The 27013-nt window shown below is 47.4% G+C and overlaps 2 protein-coding genes across 3 annotated transcripts in view; both read left to right on the top strand.

Moving 5' to 3' along the window:
* tkfc (triokinase/FMN cyclase) overlaps window positions 1–26474 on the top strand; it is a 178062-nt gene extending 151588 nt beyond the window's left edge. For both annotated transcript variants that reach the window (XM_070899421.1, XM_070899422.1), the window contains 3 exons: window positions 14419–14452; window positions 17109–17198; window positions 24996–26474. In XM_070899421.1, coding sequence (XP_070755522.1) covers window positions 14419–14452; window positions 17109–17198; window positions 24996–25169 — 298 coding nt within the window. In that variant the 3' untranslated portion in view covers window positions 25170–26474. The remainder of the gene's footprint in view (window positions 1–14418; window positions 14453–17108; window positions 17199–24995) is intronic.
* Window positions 26329–27013, top strand: part of LOC139280004 (immunoglobulin superfamily member 22-like) — a 134324-nt gene continuing 133639 nt past the window's right edge. Inside the window, exon 1 of the mRNA XM_070899419.1 lies at window positions 26329–26409. The gene's annotated coding sequence lies outside the window, so the exon portion shown is untranslated. The remainder of the gene's footprint in view (window positions 26410–27013) is intronic.

Raw genomic sequence — 27013 nt, 5'->3', positions numbered from 1 at the left:
CACTCTGCAAGCAACCTTTAAATACAGATCAGGCTTCCCACGATATTGGGCCCTATTACACGCTGAGCCAACCAACAGCGTGTTCAGTGGTGGGCTCAGCGCTTCAATCACATTAATGAGCAGGCAGCACGAATTTCGTGTGCTGCCTGCATTACTTTCAACGGGTGCAGGCAGATTGTACTGAGTGGGGTGATCTATTGACACCAATACTGTTTTTAATTTAATCATAACTTGGATTCGGAAATTGTAAATAAATCAAATTTGTAGATGATGCCAATCCAAGAGAAGCATTTGATTCTGATAAGACTGTGCAGAAAATACAAAGTCGGACAAAATATGTATGTGGTCAGTCGAATGGTCGATGAAATATAATATGGACACATTTAACATACTTCACATAGTCCATGAATGATGTTGAAGCAGCTAAGGATGAAGTTTTGAGAGATCTAGGAGTCGTAGTGGAATTGATGCTCAACATGTCCTACCAATTCAGAGCAGCATTCCACAATCAACAAAGCCAATCGAATTTTTGGCAGGTTTGCGACCGGGTTTTCGCTGCAATTTAACCCTCTGCGGCGAAAACCCGAGCCTGGATGGAATCCTGTTTGCAGCGACGCTTTCAAGTACCGCCGGGGAGAGGTGTGCTGATGTGTAATGACGTAGATTGCATTACCGTCATACTATCAGCACTCTCTCGATCTGTACGCCGTGCCCAGAATACCGACAGTTCAAATCTGTCGGTACAGCCCTGCCAGCAGTGGTAAGTATGAAAACCTGCAAAAAAGTTAAGTTCAAGTTTTTAAATGTTAAATTATTTATCACAATTTGCTAGCTAAGGATTTTGTGAATGTTTTTTGCAATTTTATTTTTCTCCCCCCTCCCGAGGCCTCTATCGCATCGCAAATAACCATGGGCTAAAGTTGCCAAAACTCGCGTTTTGCGCCGCGAAAAATCGTGCAACGCCTCCTTTACCAATGCTGGCGCAGACGTAAAAGCCGAAAGCTCGGCTTAAAAATGGTAGCACAACATAAACGTTAATTTTCACACATTGCTACCGTTTTCGCCGAAAAACTCCGAAAGCCGAAAATCCGGCCAAAGCGTGCACTAATATCAAGTGCAGTCACAGGCTTTCTTCAGTTGGTAAAGGGGAGTTTCATTGATGCTGCAGAACCTCATTCTCAGCTCTGCTGACTGTGCAACTGCCTCAGGAAGCAGCAGCAGGTCAAGGAGAAGGAGCCGGAGGACTGCAGCAGCTTTATTCATGGCAGATCCACGCTCCAGGGTGAGAGCCTACAGACTCTGCGATCAAGCATTAGAGACGTTGGTGTTCATTGTGGAGAGACGGACGGTGGTGCTCTACCTGGCAAGTAGCAGGAAACCCTTGCCGCAATACTTCCACACCATGTGGAGGGAGGTAGCGCAGCACATCTTGGACAGCACTGTGGTCCTCAGGACCCACACACAGTGCCGGAAGAAATTTAACAACCTCATTCAGGTAGTCAGTGTGAGCAAATGCTTCAACAAATGCTACATAGCACCATCTGAACCACAATCTTCACCACACCTCCAGCACTCACCCATCAACAATCTCTACCTACCAACACTCACATCTCACACCTTGCGCACAATGAGAGCTATTAAACTATGGCAGGCACATCACCCAAACACATTGCAGGCCAAGGTGGCTAGCAACTAAAGGGAGCAGGAGCGCATAGGCGGGCGACAAGCTCGACACCCAACCACTATCTGCGCTGGAAAATAGAGTGCTGCGGATTATTTGGCATCAGTTGGTGAGCACTGGCGATGTTGACCCCCTTGCAGACAACAAAGGTATGCTCATGCCTACTCCTTCTCACATCCCACTTCTCCCTCTCCCTTCAAACGTTTCGCACTTTCCAGCAATTCATGCTGTGTGTATGCATTTCTCTCTTCCTTCCCCCCTCACCATAACCTTGTGTCTTTATGCTTTCAGATAATGAGCAAGCACCTGAGCAGCCTGTCCCTGAGAGCACTGTAGAGAGTGAGGAGGAGGAAGAACACACCACGTCACTGCATGTCTCACCCGCAGGCACTAGCTCAGATCCTGGCACTATGCATTCTTTATGGACTAGTATAGTAGCGGGATCTGCAGAGAGTGAGGCACTGGGGACAAGTGAGCTGCAGCAAGGCCATGGGGAAAGGGTAGCTCAGGTGCCAGTTCCCCAGACAGCAAGTTCATGCGTGAGTTCTACTGCACAGGACTCAGATGAGCACCTTGATGGGGAGTTGTTTAGAAGGGTGATAAGTATGCACATGGAGATGATGGGTGCAATTAAAAAGGAGCCCAAGAGCCTCTTGGCAATGATAAGGAGTGTGAGGAGTCCACCTCCAGCATTGCACAAGGCTCTGCGCACACAATGGAGCCCATCATTTCCAGTCTGTAGACTCCCAGAGAGACTGACGACCCAGACCTTATGCCGCATGTGATGGGAGATCTGGCAGCTTCCATTGCTGCACAGTCGGAAGCGACGCAATGTCTTATTGCTGTAATACAGTCTATGCTTGGTAGCATCCAATCTCAGACTTCTCTCATGCAGTCTCAGCTTGATGACACACATGCTTGATGCTACCGTCATGGCTGGGTCTACCACTGTCGATTGGGGCTTTCACGGTATCGCAGCAGATCAGCAATCTGTGCTGCTCCGGGGGAGTGGCAGTGGGTCAATGGAGTAGGAACCTGCTGTCCTCGTTTCAGGCTGACAACATTCCTGTTCCCACCACTGCTACTCTGCCAGTGTGCTGTCACTGCCTGTCATCCAGCCAACCCAGACTGTTGCTGCCCATGATGGGGTGGTGCAACCTATAGCCAGGCCTTCCAGGTCCAAAGCTGGTTGAGGGCATCCCGCAAGGCAATCTGAAGTCTCCTGCACGGTCACTCAGGAGCCTTCCATCAGCACTGCCACAGCCACTTCGTAGGAGCACTGGAGTAGGCAAAGGCACAGTAACGAGAGGCACTATGGGATTGCACAAGGGAGAATAGTTATTATTTTTGTTGTAAAAATATGTTCGATGATTTTTAATAAATTTATTAATTCAGTTTGGATCCTTTTATGGTGTGTCTCATTTCAGATTTGCACTGTGATATGGCCTGCGACAGGGATGGAATGATGGGGATATGGTGAGCAATGGGGATCTTGGGTTTAATGCTTTCAAACCGCAGTCTGATGAGGCGGTCATGGACCACCCTTCCAGAATGCCGATTGAGTGGCTGCCTCCTCCCTCGCTCCTGTTCCTCCTCCTCCTCCTCCTCCCTCTTCCACCTTCTGAGGTGGTTTCGCAATCCCTGGTGGCAAAGACTGTGCCCTCATGGTGGCCAAGTTTGGCAACAGACTACTGTAACGAGTTTTTAATGCCTTTATTTACTTAGATTCGACTGGCATAAATGATGATGACAAGGTTAGTCGCTTTAGTAAACCACACACAGCATGCATTATGCAAACTTGGACAGTAATGACTTGGTTAAAATACAGGCTTTACATTCCATACAACCAAGGACGACGGAACGCGCTGACATGGGATGATTCGCTGGACAGCCTTTCCTTCCTTCCTTGAAGTCGTCTCTTCCTTGCGGCGAGGGGTGCGGAAGTTAACTTTCTTATACCTTTCTTCAATATACAATCGTCACATTCCTTGTTGATGGCTGTCTGAGCTTCACCTCGTTCCGTTGATGATTGAATTATCGTGTTCCAATCTCATGATCTGGCCCCATCTTTTCTGCCTTTTGCGACCGTGTCTTCCAGACAGGGAACATTAACCAGTGAGCATAATTACAGTAGCCGACTCCGTAAAGCTATTAACAAATCTGGCTTTAAAAGACAAGGGGGCCGAAATTGCCCCTTTCGTTAAGGCCTGTTAGCACCTCAAATCGGCAACTACACTGCGGAGTGCAGTGGCCACCGAGTTCTCGTTAAATGACCGCCGATATCGCTGTTGCTTTGATGCGGTTTTGCGGTGGTATACATCACTGCACCTCTTCTCTCCACCGCGCCCCACCCCCCACCAACCCCTGCTTCCGCAGCGCTGATGGGCAGCACTCCTAAGTGCATCATCATTGTGCGCACCACCGATGTCCCGATTCAAAAATCGTCCGATCGCTCGGCGGTGCCAAGAATTGTTTTTTTTCGGGTGGTGCATAGTTGCTGATGCGCACTGCCGGAGTGTCTTAAAGGTTTGGTGATTTCAGTGGATTTAGTGTTGCTGACTTTTTTTGCATTGTTTGACTAGCAGTGCAAGGCTACAGTGCGCACTGCTTTGCGAGTGCTGGAGGCGCCTTCCACCAGCAGAACAGGGAGGCGACTTCGAGGATGCTGTGCTTGTGGAGGCCTTTGAGATGGGGAAGTGGTTGCAGCCTCCTGCACATTGTGCGTGCCGCTGAGGCACAGAGGAAAAGGCTGTGCTGGGTGCAATGGCTGCAGAGGCAGCGGGCAAGGGCTGCAGATATCATTGCGGACCAGCATGGAGAAGGCCAGGGAGATGGCCACAGAGGGGAAGCCATAGAGGTGCCACACGAAGGCCCTCAGCAAGGGTGTCCCCCAAGGAGGAGAGTCGGGGCGGGGAAGCAAAAGAGGTGCCACACGAAGGCCCTCAGCAAGGGCATCTCCCAAGGCGAGTCAGTTACGCTGACCCCCCTCCCCCACCAAATAATGGGCGAGCAGCCCAGGAGGCAGCCTGCAATGCAGCCAGATACTGGGCAGCAGCAGCCCAGGAGGTGGAGGAGGCAGAACAGCAGAAGGGAGCAACCAATGAGCCACCTCACATAGCCAGAACCCATACAGACGTGGGGGCGAGAGACCATATCGCGGAAGGGTCTTCCGCCATAATTCTCATACACTGATATGAATGATGATCAGTGCGTGTGCAGATTGAAATTCTGGGAGGACGTTGTCACTGTAATCTCCTGCAGCCAGAATTGGAGCCACAGACACGGGTGAGGACAGCCCTGAGCGTGGCATTGAAGGTGACTATCGCCCTCAACTTTTATGCGACTGGCTCGTTCCAAGCTGCCACTGTGGACAACTGCAACATTTCGCAGTTTGCAGCTGACAGCGATACGGGAGGTCACAGATGCTCTGTATAGGAGGAGGGCCGACTACATTTCCTTTCCCATGACCAGGGAGAAGCAATTGGAGCGCTAGACTGCATTCATGCATATTGCATACTTTCCCAGGGTCCAGGGGGGCATTGGCTGCACCCATGTAGCTCTCAGGACACTCCACCAGACTGCATAGCAAATCAAAAACTATTATATATGTGGACTTGTATATACTCTGTTCAGCCACCAGAAGGCTCATTCCCACGGGATCCCATAATCCCTTGTGAGCACAGGTATTTAAGAAGGCTTCACAGGTTGGAGAGGCACTCTGGAGACCTGCAATAAAAGACTAACACTTTACTTTGAGCTCACAGTGTTCAGTCTGACTCTTTCTCCATACACAACAACTGGCGACGAGATACAGATAGCGAACCCAAAGATGCAGAGAACAGTGGGAATCCTGGAGAAATTTTTGGAAGGAGATGATTGAGAAACTTTTGTAGAGCGACTCGACCAATACTTCGTGGCCAACGAGCTAGATGGGGAAGAGAGCGCTGCCAAATGTAGAGCGATCCTCCTCACCGCCTGTGGGCCACCAAGGTATGGCCTCATGAAGAACCTGCTCACTCCAGCGAAACCCACGGAGAAATCGTATGCCGATTTGTGTACACTGGTCCGAGAGCATTTGAATGCGAAGGAAAGAGTTCTGATGGCGAGGTACCGGTTCTACACCTACAAAAAGGTCTGAAGGCCAGGAAGTGGCGAGTTATGTCGCCGAGCTGAGACACCTTGCAGGAAATTGAGAATTTGGAGCACATGTTCAGAGACTTTTTCGTACTTGGCATTGACCATGAAACCATACTTCGCAAGCTTTTGACTGGAGAGATCCCAACCTTGAGTAAGGCCATAGCGATAGCCCAGGCGTTCATTGCCACCAGTGACAATACTAAGCAAATCTCTCAGCACACAAGTGCTGTTACAACTACTGTGAACAAAGTGATGTTGTTTTTGAATCGTAAGTTACAGGGCAGGTCACACATACCTGCAGCTGCACGTCCGCAGATGTCTCAGAGTTCATCAAGGGTGATGAATGCAAGGCCATTAACACCTTGTTGGCGCTGCAGGGGTGATCATCGTTTCCATTCATGCCGATTCAAAGAATATGTTTGCAAGGGCTGTGGAACAATGGGACACTTCCAATGAGTGTGCAGGCGAGGTGCTAAGCCTGTTAAACCTGCAAACCACCACGTTGCAGAGGAGAACAGATCCACGGAGGATCAATACGAATCAGAGCCTCAGATAGAGGAGGCAGAGGTACAGGGGGTGCTCACATTCACCACGAATTGTCCCCCGATAATGCTGAATGTTGAACTAAATGGACACCCGGTGTCAATGGAGCTGAACACGGGCGTGAGCCAGTCCATCATGGGCAAAAAGACTTCGAAAGGTTGTGGTGCAACAAGGCCTCAAGGCCAGTCTTAACTCTAGTTCGCACGAGACTAAGAACTTACACTAAAGAATTGATTCCTGTAATCAGCAGTGCTACCGTAAAGGTCTCCTACGATGCAGCGGTGCACAAGCTACCACTCTGGGTGGTACCGGGCAATGGTCCCACGCTGCTTGGCAGGAGTTGGCTGGGAAAGATACGCTGGAACTGGGACGAAGTCCAAGCACTATCGCCCGCTGACGACACTTCGTATGCCCACGTTTTAAACAAATTTCCTTCGCTGTTCAAACCAGGCATCGGGAAATTCCAAGGAGCAGAAGTGCAGATCCACCTAATTCCAGGGGCGCGACCCATCCATCACAAGGAGAGAGCAGTACCGTACATGATGAGAGAAAGGGTAGAGATCGAGCTAGACCGGCTGCAACAAGAGGGCATCATTTCACCGATTGAGTTCAGCGAGTGGGCCAGTCCTATTGTCCCAGTCCTCAAGGGAGACGGCACCGTCAGAATCTGTGGCGATTACAAAGTAACTATCAATCGTTTCTCCCTGCAGGACCAATACCCACTACCAAAGGCCGACGACCTCTTTGCAATGCTGGCGGGAGGAAAGACGTTCACAAAGTTGGATTTGACTTCAGCCTACATGACGCAGGAACTGGAGGAATCATCGAAGGCCCTCACCTGCATCAACGCGCATGAAAGGTCTTTTTGTTTACAACAGACGCCCGTTTGGAATCCAATCAGCGGCGGCGATATTCCAGAGAAACATGGAAAGTTTACTGAAGTTGGTCCCACACACCATGGTCTTCCAGGACGACATCTTGGTCACAGGTCGGAACACAGTCGAGCACCTGCAGAACCTGGAGAAGGTTCTTAGTCGACTCAACCGCGTGGGGATCAGGTTAAAAAGCTCAAAGTGCGTTTTCCTGGCGGCTGAAGTGGAGTTCTTGGGAAGGAGGATTGCAGCGGACGGCATCAGGCCCCAACGCGAAGACGGAAACAATCGAGAACGCACCAAGGCCACAGAACGTGACGGAGCTGCGGTAGTTTCTAGGACTCTGGAACTATTTTGGTAACTTCTTACCGGGTCTCAGCACACTGTTAGAACCACTACATGTCTTACTACAAAAAGGCAGCGAATGGGTTTGGGGCAAAAGCCAAGAAAATGCCTTTGTAAAAGTGAGAAAATTGTTATGCTCAAACAAATTGCTTGTGTTGTATGATCCATGTAAGCGTTTGGTACTAGCATGTGATGCGTCGTCATATGGCGTTGGGTGTGTATTGCAACAACCTAATGATTTCGGGAAACTGCAATCAGTTGCTTATGCATCCAGGAGTCTGTCTAAGACTGAGAGAGCCTATAGCATGATTGAAAAAGAAGTGTTAGCGTGTGCCTATGGGGTAAAGAAAATGCATCAATACCTATTTGGGCTAAAATTCGAATTGGAAACTGACCATAAGCCACTTATATCCCTGTTTTCCGAGAGTAAAGGGATAAATATCAACGCGTCGGCCCGCATCCAGAGATGGGCGCTCACGTTGTCCGCATACAACTACGCCAATGCCACAGACCAGGTACAGAAAACTGCGCCGATGCTCTCAGTCGGCTACCATTGTCCACCACGGGAGTGGAAATGGCGCAGCCCACAGATCTAGCCATGATTATGGAAGCATTTGAGAGTGAGCAATCACCTGTCACTGCCCGGCAGATCAAAACCTGGACAAGCCAGGACCCCTTATTATCTCTAGTCAAAATCTGTGTGTTTCATGGGAGCTGGTATAGTGTCCCAGTGGAAATGCAGGAAGAGATAAAGCCGTTCCAGCGGCGCAAAGATGAAATGACTATACAGACAGACTGCCTTCTGTGGGGCAATCGAGTAGTGGTCCCCAAGAAGGGCAGAGACACCTTCATCAATGACCTCCACAACACCCACCCAGGCATCGTAATGATGAAAGTGATAGCCAGATCTCAGGTGTGGTGGACCAGTATCGATGCGGACATAGAATCCTGAGTTCACAGATGTAATACATGCTCGCAGTTAAGCAATGTACCCAGGAAGGCGCCGCTAAGTTTATGGTCTTGGCCCTCCAAACCGTGGTCTAGGGTACACGTCGACTATGCAGGCCCGTTCTTGGGTAAAATGTTCCTTGTGGTTGTAAACACGTACTCCAAGTGGATCAAATGTGAGATAATGTCGGCTAGCATGTCCGCTGCCACTACTGAAAGCCTGCGGGCCATGTTTGCCACACACGGCTTACCCGATGTCTTGGTGAGCGACAACGGGCCATGTTTTACCAGTGCTGAATTCAAAGAATTCATGACCCGTAATGGGATCAAACATGTCACATCTGCCCCGTTTAAACCAGCGTCCATTGATCAGGCAGAGAGAGCAGTGCAAACCATCAAGCAAGGCTTGAAGAGGGTAACTGAAGGCTCACTGCAGACTCGCCTATCCCGAGTCCTGCTTAGCTACCGCACGAGACCCCACTTGCTCACTGGGATCCCATCTGCGAGCTGCTCATGAAAAGAGCACTTGAGACAAGGCTCTCGTTAGTTCACCCTGATCTACATGAGCAGCTAGAGAGCAAACGGCTTCAACAAAGTGCATACCATGATAGCGCAAATGTGTCTCATGAGATTGAAATCAATGATCCTGTATTTGTATTAAATTATGGACAAGGTCCCAAGTGGCTTCCCAGCACTGAGGTGGCCAAAGAGGGGAGCAGGGTGTTTCGGGTCAAACTTTCAAATGGACTCATTCAGCGGAAACACTTGGACCAAATCAAACTCAGATTCATGGACTATCCTGAGCAACCCACCTTGGACCCTACCTTTTTTGATCCCCCAACATACACACCAGTGCCAACCGGCACCACGGTTGACCATAAAGCAGAACACATCATCCACAGCAGCCTTGCAGGGCCCAACACACCAGGCAGTCCAGCAAGGCCAACTGCACAGCAGCCCAGCGAGGGCCCAACAAATGATTCAACAACACCAGCTTTCACACCGAGACGATCAACCAGGGCAAGAAGGGCCCCAGATCGACTCACATTGTAAATAGTTACACTATTGACTTTGTTGGGGGGGAGTGTTGTTATATATGTGGACTTGTAGTTACTCTGTACAGCCACCAGAGGACACATCCCTGGAGTCCCAAGGGATCCCATAATCCCTTGGGAGCACAGGTATTTAAGGAGGCTTCACAGGTTGGAGAGGCACTCTGGAGACCTGCAATAAAAGACTATGGTCACACTTTACTTTGAGCTCACAGTGTTCAGTCTGACTCTTTCTCCATACACACCAGAAACCACAAGGGCTTCTTGTCCCTCAATGTACATCTCGTTTGTGACCACAACCGCCCGGTATCCTGGCAGCACCCACGACTCTTTCATACTGCGCCAGAGCGGTGTGCCATGCCTCTTTACTGGTCCCAGTGAACATTGCGGCTGGCTTCTGGGTGACAAGGGCTACGTGCTGAGCACTTGGCTTATGACTCCTCTGCGCAACCCTAGAACTGTTGGGCAGGTCGCATACAATGAGAGTCTGACGGCCACCAGGACCATCATCGAACACATTATGACACTGAAACAGAGGTTCCATTGCTTGGACCGCTCAGGGAGTGTACTGCAGTACTCGCCTGAGCGTGTTCCATATTTGTGATGGTCTGCTGCATACTCCACAAACTGACCATCATGAGGGCACAGATATTAGAGGACAACATCATCTCATAGCTGCCCGGTTCACATCAGTCAATGCCCACTTAAGCCTGCATCTGACCATTTCCATGGGCCAACCTGTGAGCTCTCTCACACATCATTCCCGCACACTGTAATGAGAGACCTGATCTCAAATTCCAAACACTAAATAAAGATTTATTACAACCCAAACAATGGGTTTCCAAAACACCCACATAGTCAATTATCACTCTTGTGCAATTCCTTATTACCCCTCTTATGCAAACCTATCCTTACAGTCATCATCATCATCGGCAGTCCCTCGGAATTGAGGAAGACTTGCTTCCACTCTTGAAGTGAGTTCTTTGGTGGCTGAACAGTCCAATACAAGAGCCACAGACTGAGTCACAGGTGGGACAGATACTCATTAAGAGAAGGGGTGGATGGGACTGGTTTGTCGCATGCTCTTTCCGCTGCCTGTGCTTGATTTCTGCATGCTCTCGGGGTTGAGACTTGAGGTGCTCAGCGCCCTCTCGGATGCACTTCCTAACTTAGGGCGGTCTGGGGCCAGGGACTCCCAGGTGTCAGTGGGGATGTCGCACTTTATCAAGGAGGCTTTGAGAGTGTCCTTGAAGCGTTTCCACTGCCAACCTTTGGCTCGTTTGCCGTGAAGGAGCTCCGAGTAGAGCACTTGCTTTGGGAGTCTCGTGTCTGGTATGCGAAGTATATGACCTGCCCAGCGGAGCTGATCGAGTGTGGTCAGTGCTTCAATGCTGGGGATGTTAGCTTGGACGAGGACGCTCGTGCACCTGTCCTGCCAGAGGATTTGAAGGATCTTGCGGAGACATCATTGGTGATATTTCTCCAGCAACTTGAGGTGTCTGCTGTACATGGTCTCTGAGTCATACAGGAGGGCAGGTATTACTACAGCCCTGTAGACCATGAGCTTGGTGGCAGTTTTGGGAGCCTGGTCTTCAAACACTCTTTTCTCAGGCGGCCGAAGGTTCCACTGGCGCACTGGAGGCGATGTTGGATCTCGTTATCGATGCCTGCTCTTGTTGATAGGAGGCTCCCGAGATATCGAAGTGGTCCACGGTGTCCAGGGCAGATCATTACAGTACACTACAGGATCTCCCCTGTGGCCCCTCATGGCTTTGGGACAGTTGCTGTGTGTGTGTATATAGAGGAAGCTACAGATGTCCTTTTCGAATGCCCTCGACCAGCTCTAGCCCTCGAAGGGCTGGCTGAAGACTGGGCTGCATCCTCCTGTGCGCCTTCAGTCGGAAGTGGCTGGGGGGAAGCCATGATTGGCAGTAATTGCGCAGTGGCAGCTCTCAGCTCAGGGCTGCTGTGAACCGAAGAGGCAACATCAGTATCCTGGTCCGAGGAGCCAGTGCCACTCCCTCGGGGCAGCACCCCACCTCCCCCACCAAGCTGCGGGAGCACAGGTCGGCGGGTGTGATGGCACCGTTAAGCCCCCGGGGGACCCAGCCACAATGGCAGCAGTCAGATCTCGTGTAGCCTCCAGCTGAGACTGCATGACAGCAGCCACACTCTGGAAGCCATTAGAGACGAAAGCAGTCAGGCCTGTTGCCGAGTGTATCAGAGCATTCTGAGCTTCCAGGTCAGCGGCCATCCTGTGCAAAGAAAGGTCAAGACGAACTCAAGACACAGCTGCAAAACCTGCCCTTTAAGAAGGCCAGGGAGCAGCTGCATCGTTAGCATGATGGTTTGCATCAAATGGATAGGAGGGGAATTTCACGGTGCAAACTCCACTCTGCAGGCACACCATTGAAAGCAGCCCTTACCACCAGCAATTAGCATTCTGCTGCATTTTGGGCACGAAAAAGGGCACTTTCTATCTTAATAACACTGTATCCATATCTGCAATACTGCTCAAATGTGGTGCGAGCACCCCGTTTAGGATGGGGGGCAATTTCGGCCCCAAGGTGTTTGTGTAAAGCCACCAACAAAACTGCTATCTGTGTTTTACAGGAAATAAGGCATTAACTTAACGAGCACATTTATAATGGTCCAGGAAGTGGAGACATTAACAAAATTGTCCATTGTGACTGTTGGTTCCGTGAGGATATTAACCCTTTACAATTCCCCGCTTTGAGGGAGAGATATCCTTATCGACCCCTCAAATCATTTTACTTTAAGGATAATATTTCAACAAATGTTGACACTCATCCTTGTCCAATCATACCAACTAACAACACACAGGGGTAAGCACTTAGGTGTTTTAGCTTTTATTCATGTAGGGCTTCTGCTAATGTGTACAGGCTATTGGTGAGGCCACACCTAGAGTACTGCGTACAGTTTTGGTCTCCATATTTAAGGAAGGATGTACTTGCATTGGAGGCTGTTCAGAGAAGGTTCACTAGGTTGATTCCGGAGATGAGGGAGTTGACTTATGAAGATAGGTTGAGTAGGTTGGGCCTATACAAATTGGAGTTCAGAAGAATGACAGGTGATCTTATCGAACCATATAAGATAATGAGGGGGCTCGACAAGGTGGATGCAGAGAGGATATTTCCACTCATTGGGGAAACTAAAACTCGGGACATAGTCTCAGAATAAGGGGCTGCCCATTTAAAACTGAGATGAAGAAGAATTTCTTCTCTCCGAGGGTTGTAAATCTAAGGAATTCTCTGCCCCAGAGAGCTGTGGAGGCTAGGTCATTGAATAAATTTAAGGCGGAGATAGACAGCTCTTTGAGCAATAAGGGGATAAAGGACTATGGGGAGCGGGCAGGAAAGTGGAGCTGAATCAATGATCGGATCAGCCATGATCGTATTAAATGGCGGAGCAGGCTCGAGGGGCCAGGTGGCCTTCTCCTGCTCCTATTTCTTTTGTGTTGTCAAACATTGAAATCTTTATTTTGAACACTGTTCTTGGACAGATTTGTGTGCACCTTTGGAAGTGGCTTCGTGAGTTGTAGTGGATGGTCAGAATTCAGGATACCCTGCACAATGGTGATGAATGTGAAAGGAATGGCTTGGGAATTGCAGGGATGCTTTATGGTGTTGGTGTGGGGTAGTGCCAACCTGGTGCATCATGTGGCAGCCAGGGTGTACAGCTTCAAGTGAAGTAAATGTGACCATGGTGATGCCATTCCTGGCCTCCCAGGCAGCAATGTGTTCAGGTGCTGATGCCTTGTGTCCTGTACAGCATCAGATGATTGCATAGAAGGTTGGTGATGTTGTTGATGCAGGTGTGATTAGTGATGTTGGTGTAGGTGTGATTAGTGATGTTGGTGTTGGTGCTGATCGTGATGGGATTCTGAGAACTAAGGTGACATTTTTTCAAGGGCGCCAATGCAGCTGGAATAGATGGCAGGTGAGGTTGAGATGACAGAAGTGATCTGTCAGTTGTGAGAGAGGTTGCTCCAAGGAGGTGAAAGTGAATAGAGAGTTCACTTCAAATACTTCCAAACTGCATACAGCTCAAAAGTTTCTTCCAAATCCTGAAGGTTTCAGCTTCTGACATTGAAAAGTGAACAGCTGTGAAATGGTAGCTTTTATACCACTTCTGCAGCTGTCAACTAGCCAAAGCAATGGAGAGTCACTGAAAACCCAACACACTTACTGGGCATGAAATCTGAGGGACGAAAAACTCATTGAAAACTTGGTAAAATGATAAGTGCCTGGGTAAAATCCTTTTAAGTACCTTTAAATTATCTCTTTAGCATCTTATTTGACTGGCCCGCCGCTTGGTGTCGGTTGAGAAACTGATATAGAGGCAGTTTCAGAGCGGACTTCTGCCCCGCTTTCAGGGATATTTTGACAGCGGATCCGCCTCCAAACCTGCGCTCGCAGGGCTGGGAATATCCCGGCCCAGTAGTCATTATGGCAGGGCAGGCAGGTTATGCTCTATCTGTCCCAGAACTCATAAAGCTCAGAATTTTCCAAACTCCTGCTGATCCTAGGATTCTGATCTATGACTTTCTAACTTCTGCCTGATCCACAGGACTCTCATTCCAGACCTCTTCAAACTCTTTCTTATACCTGAACACTGCCTGACTCCAAGACTTTGAATCCCAGGACTATCCAAACACCACCTGATCCCAAGATTCCAACATACTTTTTTGCAATGCTAAACATTATTAGAGGTTTGCTTGGATTTCGACATTGTCTCACTTCCCTTTTCTTTCCAGAGTGCTGATGTGACTGTGGTGCTTGCCAGCAACTGTTTAATTTTGTTATTTCTTGTTGCACAGGTATGGAGGTGCAGAGCCAGGAGACAGAACAATGGTGAGTCCTGCCTCTTGTACTTGAGCAGTTTCAGTTACAGGTAAATGCTGAGAGAAATGGATATTACAGACACTAGAAGGAAATTTAATTAGACTATGCTGCTTTTACATCTGTTTTGGAAGTATGTTGTGTCACATAATCCCCCAGTGGCTTAGTTGTCAGAAGTACTACCCATGGTAGTACTGAGTCATACAGACCAGGAAGGTCCCAAGTTTATTAATAGTTTTGATCCTTGAACTGTGCTGAATAAGGAAAATTGCAACATAAATTTGTTGGATTCATTCAGTCTGGCTGCCAAGAAAATGCAAGATTGATAGGGGTGCTTGCCCTGTTGTGCAGCTCTTTTCCCTTGGACCACGTTTCTGTCCAGACAATGTTATTGAAGCTTCATATGCTGCCCCTTGTGCCTGCAAACTCATCCCTCAGACAGTGGTTCTCTGTCCCTTTTGTGCAGAAATTCAGACAAAGTTCCCCATGAGGTGATATTCAATACAACTGAACCAGCTGTGAAGATTTATCAATGGGGTACTGTTGTTTTGTTAAAAAACATTAATAATTGGGGAGGGAGAAGAAATGGCAATCATTTACATCAGTGGTGGGCAAAATACGGTCCCGCCAAGTCATTCTGTCAAGCCCACTGGACGGGACAGAAATAGAACACGAGCTGGAGCTCGAGCTGCACAGTCGTCCATTCACTTTCACTTATCATGGTACAGAGACAGACCTGAACTGCCGCCAAGGAAAAAACATCGTAATACTTCATTCAAATTAGTCATTCGCAAAAGCAATTCTCCCCAACTAGATCTTAAAAGAACCTTTTCCACGATTCTGGGTCCTAACCGTGGACGTCCTTTCCCAGAATGCACTGCAGACTCAAATATGCCCTATTCAATTTAGAGTTGAGACATGTCTGCTCATCTCCATGACTCTTTTACCAGAGAAAGTGAGCGGAGTTGAATCTTTCCTCTCCCGGTACCCAGAGTGTGACGGCAGGGGAGTTCTCATCTGGCACCAATTGTGACAGCATCATTAATCTTTGCAAAGGGACATGAGGATGACTGAGGTGGGAAATTGATGCCGACACAGGCTCTAAAAAGAGTACAGTTCAATTTCACAGCACTGATTTACAGAGACCAGAAGATACCACTATATTTTCAACTTTTTTCTTGTATTAATTTCTAAGCAGTATCGAATACATGTTGTGTATTTAAGATAGCATCTGACTACTATATGAATTTATGTTTATGCAATGTTCCCTCTGATTTTTTTTCATGTGCAGTCCCTATAAATGTACTGCGCGGCTGGCCACTATGCAGCCGCGCATGTGCAGTATCTCTTCCAGTGGTAGGAGCTGGGGAACGGCCTGTGTGGTACTGCGAGATTGGTGCGCGACTATGTGGCCACACGCCTTAGGAGGAACATTGGTGGGTGGCCCTCAATAGTTCATCAAAACTTGTTGTGGCCCTCCAGCCCAAATAATTGCCCACCCCTGATTTACATTATAATGACAATGTGTCAGTGAGGAATGAGGTTTCACCGTGGATAATAATGAGGTAGAATTCGCGGGTCTGGCGTAGGCTCCAACCTGCTAAACAAATCCGAACCTACCTCCAGGTTGCGGAGAGTTCTGGTCTCAGGCCTCCAGACGGACTTCAGCATAATGTCCCTCAGATCCAAGGGACGCAGTCTCATTTATGAAGAGAATCCCCCAATGCAATGGAATCCCCAAATAATTATGCAATTTCCACATTTCTAATAAATATAAATGTACTGACTTTCACTTTTCTAAGTCCCTTCATTGCACCACTCTCAATAAAAATTAAAATTTTTGATCAATAATTTTAAACATCTTAATCTGGGCCAATATTTGTATAAAGTAATTTAAAATGTATTTGCATCATTTTTGATTTTTAAATGTTTAATGTAAGGCTTATTTATACCCTTACGCTGATGAAAGCAGGACCTAAGCTTGCTTTTACCAGCCGTAAGAGTTTCGTGGGCAGTGTTGGGCAAATAGCCCTCCTCTGTGCCAGCAGTACGGTGGTTCAGATGATCTGTCAAGGCGTACCTTCATAGATTGCATGTTCTGAATTTCGTGCATACACAAGCGGAAACTTAGAAATTGTGGGGTCTTTTAAATGGATTACGCAGTGAGAGTACGGAAATTCTGGCCCAATGTCACATTTTAAAAGTTACACCTTGATTTTAAAATTCTCATCCTTGTGCTCAAATCCCTCCATGGCCTCACCACTCCCTAACTGTGACTTCCTCCAACTTTAGCCTCTGTGCACCTCTCTTCCTTTAAGACCCTCCTTACAACTGGCCTCTTTATCCATGTCACCCAGCCTAATTTCTCAGTGCCAATTTTAGTCTGATTATGCTCCTGTGAAAAGCCTTGGAATGTTTTCCTATGTTAAAGGTGCGATATATAGTGGTTGCATTAAATTAAAACATGTCTTTATAAATTATGGTTGAGATCCCAATTATGGAGAGAAGCTGCTTATGAGCTTCAGGATTGGTTTTAAGTAAGCTTTATTTTCTGGACATTTCTCCAAGGATAGGTTAGGCCATTCTAAACCTTAGACAGTAGGCTGCACACTAACCTAATTGTTTTGCATGCATTCCAATCTGCACTATTTTCTGCCTTCTGCCCTAGCTTGACTCACTCGCTGCTGCTGCAGATGAGCTACGCAAGATGACAGATGAAGGCGGCAATGAACTGCAGGTGCTGGCTGAGGCTCTGCAGGTAAGGAACAACCTGAGCTCAAATCAATACACGAGTTCAGGATGCAAACATTAGCTAGAGCTCCTGCACCTGATCACTATTCAGTGAACCGGCTAGAGCATGTGCACAAGAATGTCAGGTGAGGACAGGATTGGGCTCCGTATTGATGCCTTACTGACAATCACTGCCTGGGTAACACAAAAGGAATGATTCTTGGGCCAAATACCTGAGGAAGTCTGTTGCCATTGGACCTGTCGGCCAGTAAAAATCAGCAGCTCTGAAGAAGTTGTGGAGAATACACTTTCTCTCTCTCTCTCTCTCTCTCTCTCTCTCTCTATCTTGCTCTCTAATGAACCATTGACTGATTAATATTCATTAGCATTTGACTAATATTCATGAATACCCAACATATGCACTGGAAGAACACAATAGTGGATTTCTTCTAGTAACTTCCTGTAATATTCAGAATCTTTTTGTTTTTCTTATTGATAAAATAATAACTGACATGATGATCCCTGGTGTACATATGTCTACCTCATGGTTAATAATTACTTGCCTGCAAATGATTAGATCACAAATTAACACAGCACATGGTGGCCGGCATCTTACCAGATCTGTGAGTATGAGTTTGGAGGCGAGGCTGCTGTCAAAATGCCTGTGTTTGAAGACCAGGACCTCAAATCTGGCACCGAGCTTATGGTCTACAGGGCAGTAGTGATGCCTGCCCTCTTATATGGTTCAGAGACGTGGACTATATACAGTAAACACCTCAAAGCGATGGAGAAGTACCACCAGCGCTACCTCCGCAAGATCCTGCAGATACACTGGGAGGATAGATGCATCAACGTCAATGTTCTCGCCCAGGCCAATATCCCAGCATCGAAGCACCGACCACACTCAACCAGCTCCATTGGGCGGGCCACATCGTCCGAATGCCCGACACGAGACTCCCTAAGCAAGTGCTCCACTCGGAACTCCTACACAGCAAGCGAGCCACAGGTAGGCAGAGGAAACGCTTCAAGGACACCCTCAAAGCCTCCTTGATAAAGTGTAACATCCCCACCGGCACCTGAGAATCCCTGGCTCAAGACCACCCAAAGTGGAGGAAGAGCATCCGGGAAGGCGCTGAGCACCTCGAGTCTCATCACCGAGAGCATGCAGAAACCAAGTGCAGACAGCGGAAGGAGCGTGCGACAAACCAGGTTCCCTACCCTCACTTGCCTTCAACCACTGTCTGACCCACCTGTTACAGAGACTGTAATGCGCACATTGGACTGTACAGCCACCTGAGAACTCACTTTTAGAGTGAAAGCAAGTCTTGATTTCGAGAGACTGCATATGATGATGATGATGATTGACAGCTGTAGGGTGTTTGTTTTATACTCTACCTTGAACTCGGGACTTACAGGATGGCACAAAATTTAGGCTTAACCCAGTGTCAGTTTTATTATGCAAAAAGTAACTAAAAACTACAGAACTAGACTTCTGAGAGAATTGACTGAAGACATACAATCATCCTTCCAGTTCGTAGCTGTAATCGTCGTTTGTAGGTTCGTGGTCGTTGGTTCCTTGATCGGTTGTTTCATCTTCTGGTCATTCTCTTCAGTTCTCTTCCTTCCGTGTTCGTTTCGTACTTTGCTTCACTTCTGTACCACTCTCCTGAGCTGCTTCTAGCTCGCATATTTATATCTACGTTTAAATCCCCCGCTGCTGCGGTTTCCAATAATGTGTTTGAATCAATACGTTGTTTGTGGTGATCTTGTTTGTTTGACTGCGATGATGGACCCAAATGTTCCCACTTTGCACACGGAGTCTACCAGGCAAAAGATGACTCCTCATCTTAAGTATCTCGTTGTCCAAAAATGTACACCTGGTGGGGTCCCTTTGTTGTTCTGGTCTTCTTGCAGACTTGGAGTCTCGAGAGAGATTTGTTTTTCCCCCACTCTGGCCAATCAGTTCAGGGCCTCTTCAGTTAGTTTATGAAAATGTAACAACCCCATTGTTGTTATGCATAAACCCAGTCTGGTACTCGATCATAGAGATTGTCCTTAATTGGTGGTGAGTCACCACCTGCCCCGGGCTGGCGCCCTTTTGCTCCCTTTGTCCAGTTAATTCCAAAAGCTTGTATCAAATCAATTTAATCAACTTTTAGTTCGTGGCCTCTTTGTGTTTTCTAGAAAATTTGTAACCTTACACAGCGGAGCGGAAGTCCAGTCTGAACCCGTCTCCATGTGAATTTCTAAAGTGCTGGCTCTGCTTGCGGATTGCTGACCTGGCAGTAAGTGACATGTCAAGCAATTGTGTTAGTTAAGAACCTGCTTAAAGCTATTTAAACAGCATTTTACAAGTCCAAAGGATTTTTTTTAAATGAGGTTCACGTCCCTTGGGTGTCACGTCAGGAAAGTGTTGGGTTCTCAACAACTCTGGATTGGTTTGTCTCGGTGACAGCTGCAGAAGTGGTATAAAAGCTACCATTTCACAGCTGTTCAATTTGAAATCAGAGAAGCTGGAGCCTTCAGAATTTGGAATACACTTTTTAGCTTTATGGAGGCTTGAAGTGTTTGCAGTGAACACTGTCAATCTCACCTCCTTTGAGCAACCTCTCTCACCATTGACAGATCACTCCTGTCATCTCAACTTCAGTTGCCATCTATTTGAGTAGCATTGGTTCCCTTTAAAAAAAAATCTCACCTTGGCCCTCACAATCCAAACATGTTCAGCCCCATCACCAATGTCACCAGACACACCAACATCACTAGGCACACCAGCATCACCAACAACACCATCCTTGACTGCAATTATCTAGTGCTGCAGAGGACATGGGACATCAGCACCCGACCACATTGCTGCCCGGGACGCCTCACCATGACCAGATTTACTTCACTTGACACTGTTCACCCTGACTGCCACTTAATGCACCAGCTTGGCAACACTCCACACCAAGATTATAAAGCATCCCTACAATACCCAAGCCATTCCTTTCACACTCATGACCAATTGGCGGGGGGGGGGGGGGGGGGTGGGGAACCATTATGTCCCACCATTCACTGCAACTCACTAAGCCACTTCCAAAGGTGCACGCGGATTTGTCCAAGAAGGCAAAGTGTTGAAAGTATAAATTTCAATGTTTGACAACACATTAGCAGAGACTTTATATTATTATTGACGATAACATCCAAATGTTGTGTATTGCTAGTTGGTATGATTGGACAAAGATGAAGGTGAGCATGAGGGGTAGCTATTGAGATGAGAATGTGATAATGTAGATCGAGAGAGAGAGAGAGGGAGGTGCAAGATAAGTTGGTGTGAGTAAGAATGTGCAGAGGTAGGGTAGGGAAGGCAGAGTGATGAGGATGTGATAAGTGGCAGAGCAGGATGAGGTCGAGTGTGGCGTTGCAGTAACGTTTCGTGATCCACTGAGATCATTGAAAGATTTGTGCCACTGCAGCCAAGTCCTCCTGACAACGTCCATGCTTGTGCCCTCCTGTACAACATGCAACCAGGATGCATTGGTGTCCTGGGTGGTCTCTTCTGACCATTGGAAGGGGAGAGAATCTTCCTGCATTAAGCATCTGGAGGGAGCGATGGGAGAACCTGGGTGCAGCCGTGCACCTTTGTGCAGTGCTTGTCACTATTTGCAGCACCTCAATGCAAAACACTGACAACACAACTGTCAAAATGTATCTGGGCATGGTCCCTTTTAGGAAACCGGCTGGTGACGTGTCATCAGATGACATCATCAGACCCACTTCTTTTAAATTGGCTGAGAAGCTCGCAGGGTGGGCTTAAAAAGCCCCATCAAGGTAAAATCATGTCGGAGACCTGGAACAACACAGCTGCTGAGTCGGGACACACCAAGGATGTCGCAGGCTTCAGACACACTGGTTGGTAAAATTCAGCCCGATGTGTGGGATGCAGGATTTGCTGAATGTAGTATTGTCATGTACTTTTGGGATCACTAGCCACTAGCTGACATCACTGTTGGAGGCCATTGGGCTGCACGCATGCCATTTTGTATATTAGTCACTTTGGGCCTTAATAAAGCAGAGCCAAGGTCATATCTCTTGGAGTTAAACAGTACTCAGTCTAACAGTTATTGCATACATAACATTTGGCAATGAGTCAACAAGAACCTTTGCATGCAAAAATAAGCACAATTGGATTGTTGGAGCGATTCGTGGAAGGAGAAAAAGATTAGGCAGACTTTGTGAGCCGTTTGAGTCAGTTCTTTGTGGCCAACAAAATGGAGGATGTCGGCAATGCTGATCAGCGCCAGGCGGTGTTCCTCACGGTTTGCAGTCCAAAAATTTATGGTCTGATACTCCTGCCTGTGAGTCCCAACAGAGAAGACGTATGAAGAATTGTGTACACTGGTACAGGACCACCTTAAGCCAGACGAAGGCATCATCATCTCGAGATACAGATTTTACACGCACGTTCGCTCAGAGGGCCAGAATGCTGCGGAATTCGTTGGCGACCTGAGACGTCTAGCAGGACCATGTAAGTTCGGGGCTGTGTTGGCAGACATGCTCTTTGTAGTTGGCATCAACCACGAGGTGATTCTGCGTAAACTACTGGCGGTGGAGACGTTGGACTTGAACAGAGTCATCACGATCGCTCGGTCATGCATGATGACGGATAGAAGTCTAAAGCAAATATCAGTGAAAAATCAAAACTCGGCAAGTAGTGTAAATATGATTGATTTGGCATTCGGCAGAGCGGCACATGGCAGGGCCTACCCGACTGTGTACGCGAAATCTGTGGCTGCCCAAAGTCCGCCAGTGGGAATGCATCTGATTTCTCAGTGTTGGCGTTGTGGGGGAAATCACCGGCACCAGCAGTGCCGATTTAAGCAATATAGTTGCAAGTACTGAGCAAGTTCCCCTCGCTGTTCGAACCAGGTATCGGCAACTTCACGGGAGCCAAGGTGCAGATCCACGTAGACTCGGATGCAAGACCCGTTCATCATAAAGCTCGGGCAGTTCTGTATATGATGAGGGAGAAGGTCGAAATCGAACAGGATAGACTCCAATGTGAAGGGACCATATCACTGGTTGAATTTAATGAATGGGCCAGCCCATTGTTCCTGTGCTGAAAAATGATGGCACAGTCAGAATCTGTGGAGACTATAAGGCTACGATCAACAGGGTTTCGAAATAGGATCAGTACCCATTACCAAAGGCTGATGCTTTGTTTGCAATGCTAGCCAGGAGTAAGTCGTTCACCAAACTGGACTTGATGTCGGCCTACATGACACAGAAGCTGGTCGAGACATCAAAGAAACTTACGTGCATTAACACGCATAAAGGACTGTTTATTTATCACAGGTGCCCTTTTGGAATTCGCTCGGCTTCAGCAATATTTCAGAGGAACATGGAGAGTCTACTGAAGTCCGTTCCCAGAACCGTCGTGTTCCAAGATAACATCCTGATCACAGGTTGTGACTCCGAGGAACATCTGAACAACTTGGAACAGGTTCTGCATTGTCTGGACAAAGTGGAACTCAGGCTGAAATGCTCAAAATGTGTCTTCGTGGCACCAGGGATCGAATTTCTGGGGAGGATAATTGCTGCTGACGGCATCAGGCCCACGGACGCGAAAACCAAGGCCATCAAGGGTGCACCCAAGCTGCAGAATGTGACGGAGCTGCGTTCATTCCTGGGTCTACTCAACTACTTTGGTAACTTCCTACCTAAATTGAGCACCTTATTAGACCACTGCACATGCTGCTAAGAAAAGGCGACAACTACTGGGTGTGGGGTGCGTCTCAAGACAGAGCTTTTGAGAAAGCCACTAATCTGCTTTGCTCCAACAAGCTGCTGGTACATTATGACCCATAATGTTTACTATTGGCCTGTGATGCTTCGTCATATGGAATTGGTTGCGTACTCCAACAAGCTAATGAGTCAGGTAAACTTCAACCAGTCGCGTATGCTTCAAAAAGTTTGTCTAAAGCGGAAAGAGCCTACAGCATGGTAGAGAAAGAAGCACTAGCCTGTGTGTATGGGGCAAAAAAGATGCATCAGTATCTGTTTGGTCTTCGGTTTGAACTGGAGACAGATCACAAGCCGCTCATTTCACTGTTCTCTGAAAACAAAGGTATCAATACCAATGCTTCATCCCGCATCCAGAGGTGGGCACTGGCATTATCCGCTTATGATTATGTCATTCGCCATAGACCTGGCACCGAGAATTGTGACGATACTTTGAGCCGTCTGCCGTTGCCCACACCGGAGGTGGAAACGCCACAACCGGCGGACCTATTGTTAGTTATGGATGCTTTTGAGAGTGAAGGAACCCCTGTCACAGCTCAACCAGGTAAGACCTGGATCAGCTAGGACCTGATTTTAATCGGTGGTGAAGAGTTGCATCCTCAAAGGTGCTTGGTCTGCCATACCCAAGCAAATGTGCGAGGAAACCAAACCTTACATTCGTCGCAAAGACGAACTGTCTATTCAGTCGGATTGTATACTGTGGGGCAATCGTGTTGTTATGCCCAAGAAAGGGAGAGAGAAATTTGTACGTGAGCTTACATAGCACACATCCCGGCATTGTAATGATGAAAGCCATCACCAGGTCTCATGTAAGGTGGCCGGGAATTGACTCTGAGCTGGAATCATGTATGCATCAGTGCAACACTTGTGTGCAGCTCAGCAAAGCACCAGCGGAATCGCCGCTGAGTCTGTGGTTGTAGCCGTCCAAACCATGGTCCAGGATACACAGACTTTCCAGGTCCCTTCCTGGGAAAGATGCATATTCGAAGTGGATAGAGTGTATAATCATGTCATCCAGCACATCCACAGCTACCATTGAGAATCTCAGTGTCATGTTCGCGACACATGTTCTGCCTGACATCGTTGTAAGCGACAATGGATCGTGCTTCACCAGTCAGGAGTTTCAAGTGGATCACTGGTACTGTCATGGCCAAGGAGGGCAACAGAGTATTTATTGTCAAGCTCAAAAATGAGTAAACATGCAGGAAACATTTGGATCAGACAAAGCTGCGGCACACAGATGAACCAGAACTTTCGGAGGAAGAGACAATCAACGATCAACCATCCTACCCCCAATCATCAGAGGACTCAATGGTCATCAGTGAATCGGGACTTTCAATCACTGACATATTCAATGAAAATGGACTTTAAATCTCTGACATGGCCATTGCCACTCCCACCAGGTCAACCACCCAGCCACCGTCACAACAGAACTCTGAACACTCACCCAAGGCCGGAGTTGAACTGAGACGGTCAACCCGGGAGCGTAAAACACCGGACCATCTCAATTTGTAAAAGACTGTTAATATCTCAGAGGAGGGTATTGTCATGTATGTACTTTTGGGATCACTAGCCACTGTTGGAGGCCATTGGCGTGCAGCCCAAGTATAAAAGAGCAACCATTTTGTATATTAGTCACTTTGGGCCTTCATAAAGCAGAGCCAGGGTCATACCTCTTGGAGTTAAACAGTATTCAGTCTAACAGTTATCACATACACAAGTATAATGCAGCCGATGTGTTTGCTGTGGCTCAGTGGGCAGCACACGTCACTCGTGAGTCAGAAGGTTGAGGGTTCAAGTCCCATTCCAGAGACTTGAGCACAAAAATCTTGGCTGACACTCCAGTGCAATGCTGAGAGAAGACTGCACTGTCAGGTGTTGTCTTTCTAATGAAACGTTAAACCGAGGCCTCGTTCTACCCTCTCAGCTGGCACTATATAAATGCAAGTCTTTTTTCTTTTTATGTTGCTCTGATCTCAGGACCAGGATAGCTGCTTTGTGGATTGAGGACCGTTGTCTTTTCATCTCCTATCTTTGTTTCCAGAAAGCTGCAGCAGCCGCAGAAGCCACCAAGGATATGATAGCAAAGGTAGGACGGGCAAGTTATATCACTTCAACTCAGCTCACCCGACCCGACCCGGGCGCTGTTGCTGGTGCTGCCATTTTGAAGGCCATCTTGACAGCTCTTGAACAGCCTACTCCAGAAGTGCAGGAATGAGGAGCTACTTCGGGAAGGGAAGTCTGTCTTTGTTTTCTGTGTGTATGTTTTCTGCATGAGCTTCTAGTTCCAGTGCCCCCTTTACTGTTGGCAGTAAATGTGTTGCAGGTGCTTGGAAAAGATTGGAAAAGCCTCATTTGGTATCATTACATTATCAGTGTGTTCACCCATTGGTTTATTTTCCTGTAAATCACCAATACCCACTTTGCACAACACACCTACTGATGGCTATTCTGTGCACTCTACACCCACTGTGCACCCCATACATAGTCATCCTCACTGTGCACCCTACAGTTACTGATATCATCAAAACACCCAACATCGATATATCTTTATTCCTTACTGTGCACCCTACACTCATTTTTACTGCACCACGCATGCACTGATGCCTACTTGTGCACCCTATACCTACTGACATCCAATATGTACCATATGCCTACTGTCTTTCAATTGCGATCTATACCTACTGATATTCATTGTGCACTACATACCTGTTAGCACTCACTGTGTCCCCTACACACACTGATTATTACTGTGTGACTGATCAGTACTCTTTGTGCACCTTGCACAGTGCAGCACTCATTGATACCCACTGTGTATCCTATATATAACTTGTCTGCTGTATACCCTGCACCAACATTTCCTTTAAGCGTTCCAGGGATTCCGTGCAGCCGGCTTGTTGGCTTTTCAATGCATAAACCGCGTATACACAGTATTTTGAATGACCCGAGCAGCCCTTTAAAGGGCTCACACAGCGCCAAAAACAATTAGAGGGAACATTGCCCTGCACACATCGCTACCCAATGTGCCTCTAAACCTACTATTAATCACTGTGCATTGTACAGTCACGGATCCCTAATGCACATCCTACACCCACCAGTACCTACATTCACCCTATATCAACTAGTACTCTAACCAGAAAGTTGATAACAAGCCCCGAGGAGATGTATTTGTAATATAATTTGGCAAAAGGGGGCTTCTTTCACTCTGAGAATTTGGACATATGATTGTGATATATTTGATTGTGGGATAACCATATCAACACTGGCCGTATTCCATTCACCTGTTATTCCCATTTCAGACATCTACACCCCAAAAGACAAGTCAAATAGCCATTATATTAAAGCTGATGCAGAAGGCAATGGGAGGTCAAGGCTAAGGGGAGATCAGGAGGTGGAGGTGCAGGCAGATATTGATATACATAACAGGACTGCAAAGATTTTGTAACTGATGATCAACTGTGAGTTCATTATCAGCGATGCAATTCATACTCAATAAAGATCTAAATGGTCAGTGTTTAACATTTTTGTTGCTTTCCAGCATTTCCTATCTGCACGATTATTTCTGAAACAGACACTTTAGGACAGGAGCTTTCTCGGGTACATCCTTTGATTAATTCTTTAAAAATAAACATTAAAGAATTTTAGAATATATGATCAGATGGAAGATGGACTTCTGATAGAGCCGACGTCCTCTGAATATCTGAAACTGGTTGACGTCTGAACGACCTGTCCTCAGTCCATGCCCTGTATGAAATGCGCTCATTCTTAGGCATGCTGATGCCATTCCCCCAGTAAAAGAGAGCTCTCTGTCAGAGGTCACACTCCTTCTGCTGTGCTCAGCCCTCTGATTTGTTGGTGCAAGCTACAATCTAAAACTGCTGCCTCAACCAATACTTCTCCCAGCTGCAAGGTGTTGATCAAGGCCCTGTTCAAAGCAGCCCCAGATATGGAAATATTGCTGAATTACTGGCTCCTGCTCAATTTCGATCATCAGCCACAACTGACAAGGCATATTGATACAGCTCATTACTTGGGTAACATGCTGAAGAAAGAACCTCACCA

Source organism: Pristiophorus japonicus, chromosome 14, assembly GCF_044704955.1.
Source record: "Pristiophorus japonicus isolate sPriJap1 chromosome 14, sPriJap1.hap1, whole genome shotgun sequence".
Classification (NCBI taxonomy): domain Eukaryota; kingdom Metazoa; phylum Chordata; class Chondrichthyes; family Pristiophoridae; genus Pristiophorus; species Pristiophorus japonicus.
Note: the sequence above shows the minus strand (reverse complement) of the source record. Positions and strands in the feature narration are given on the sequence as shown.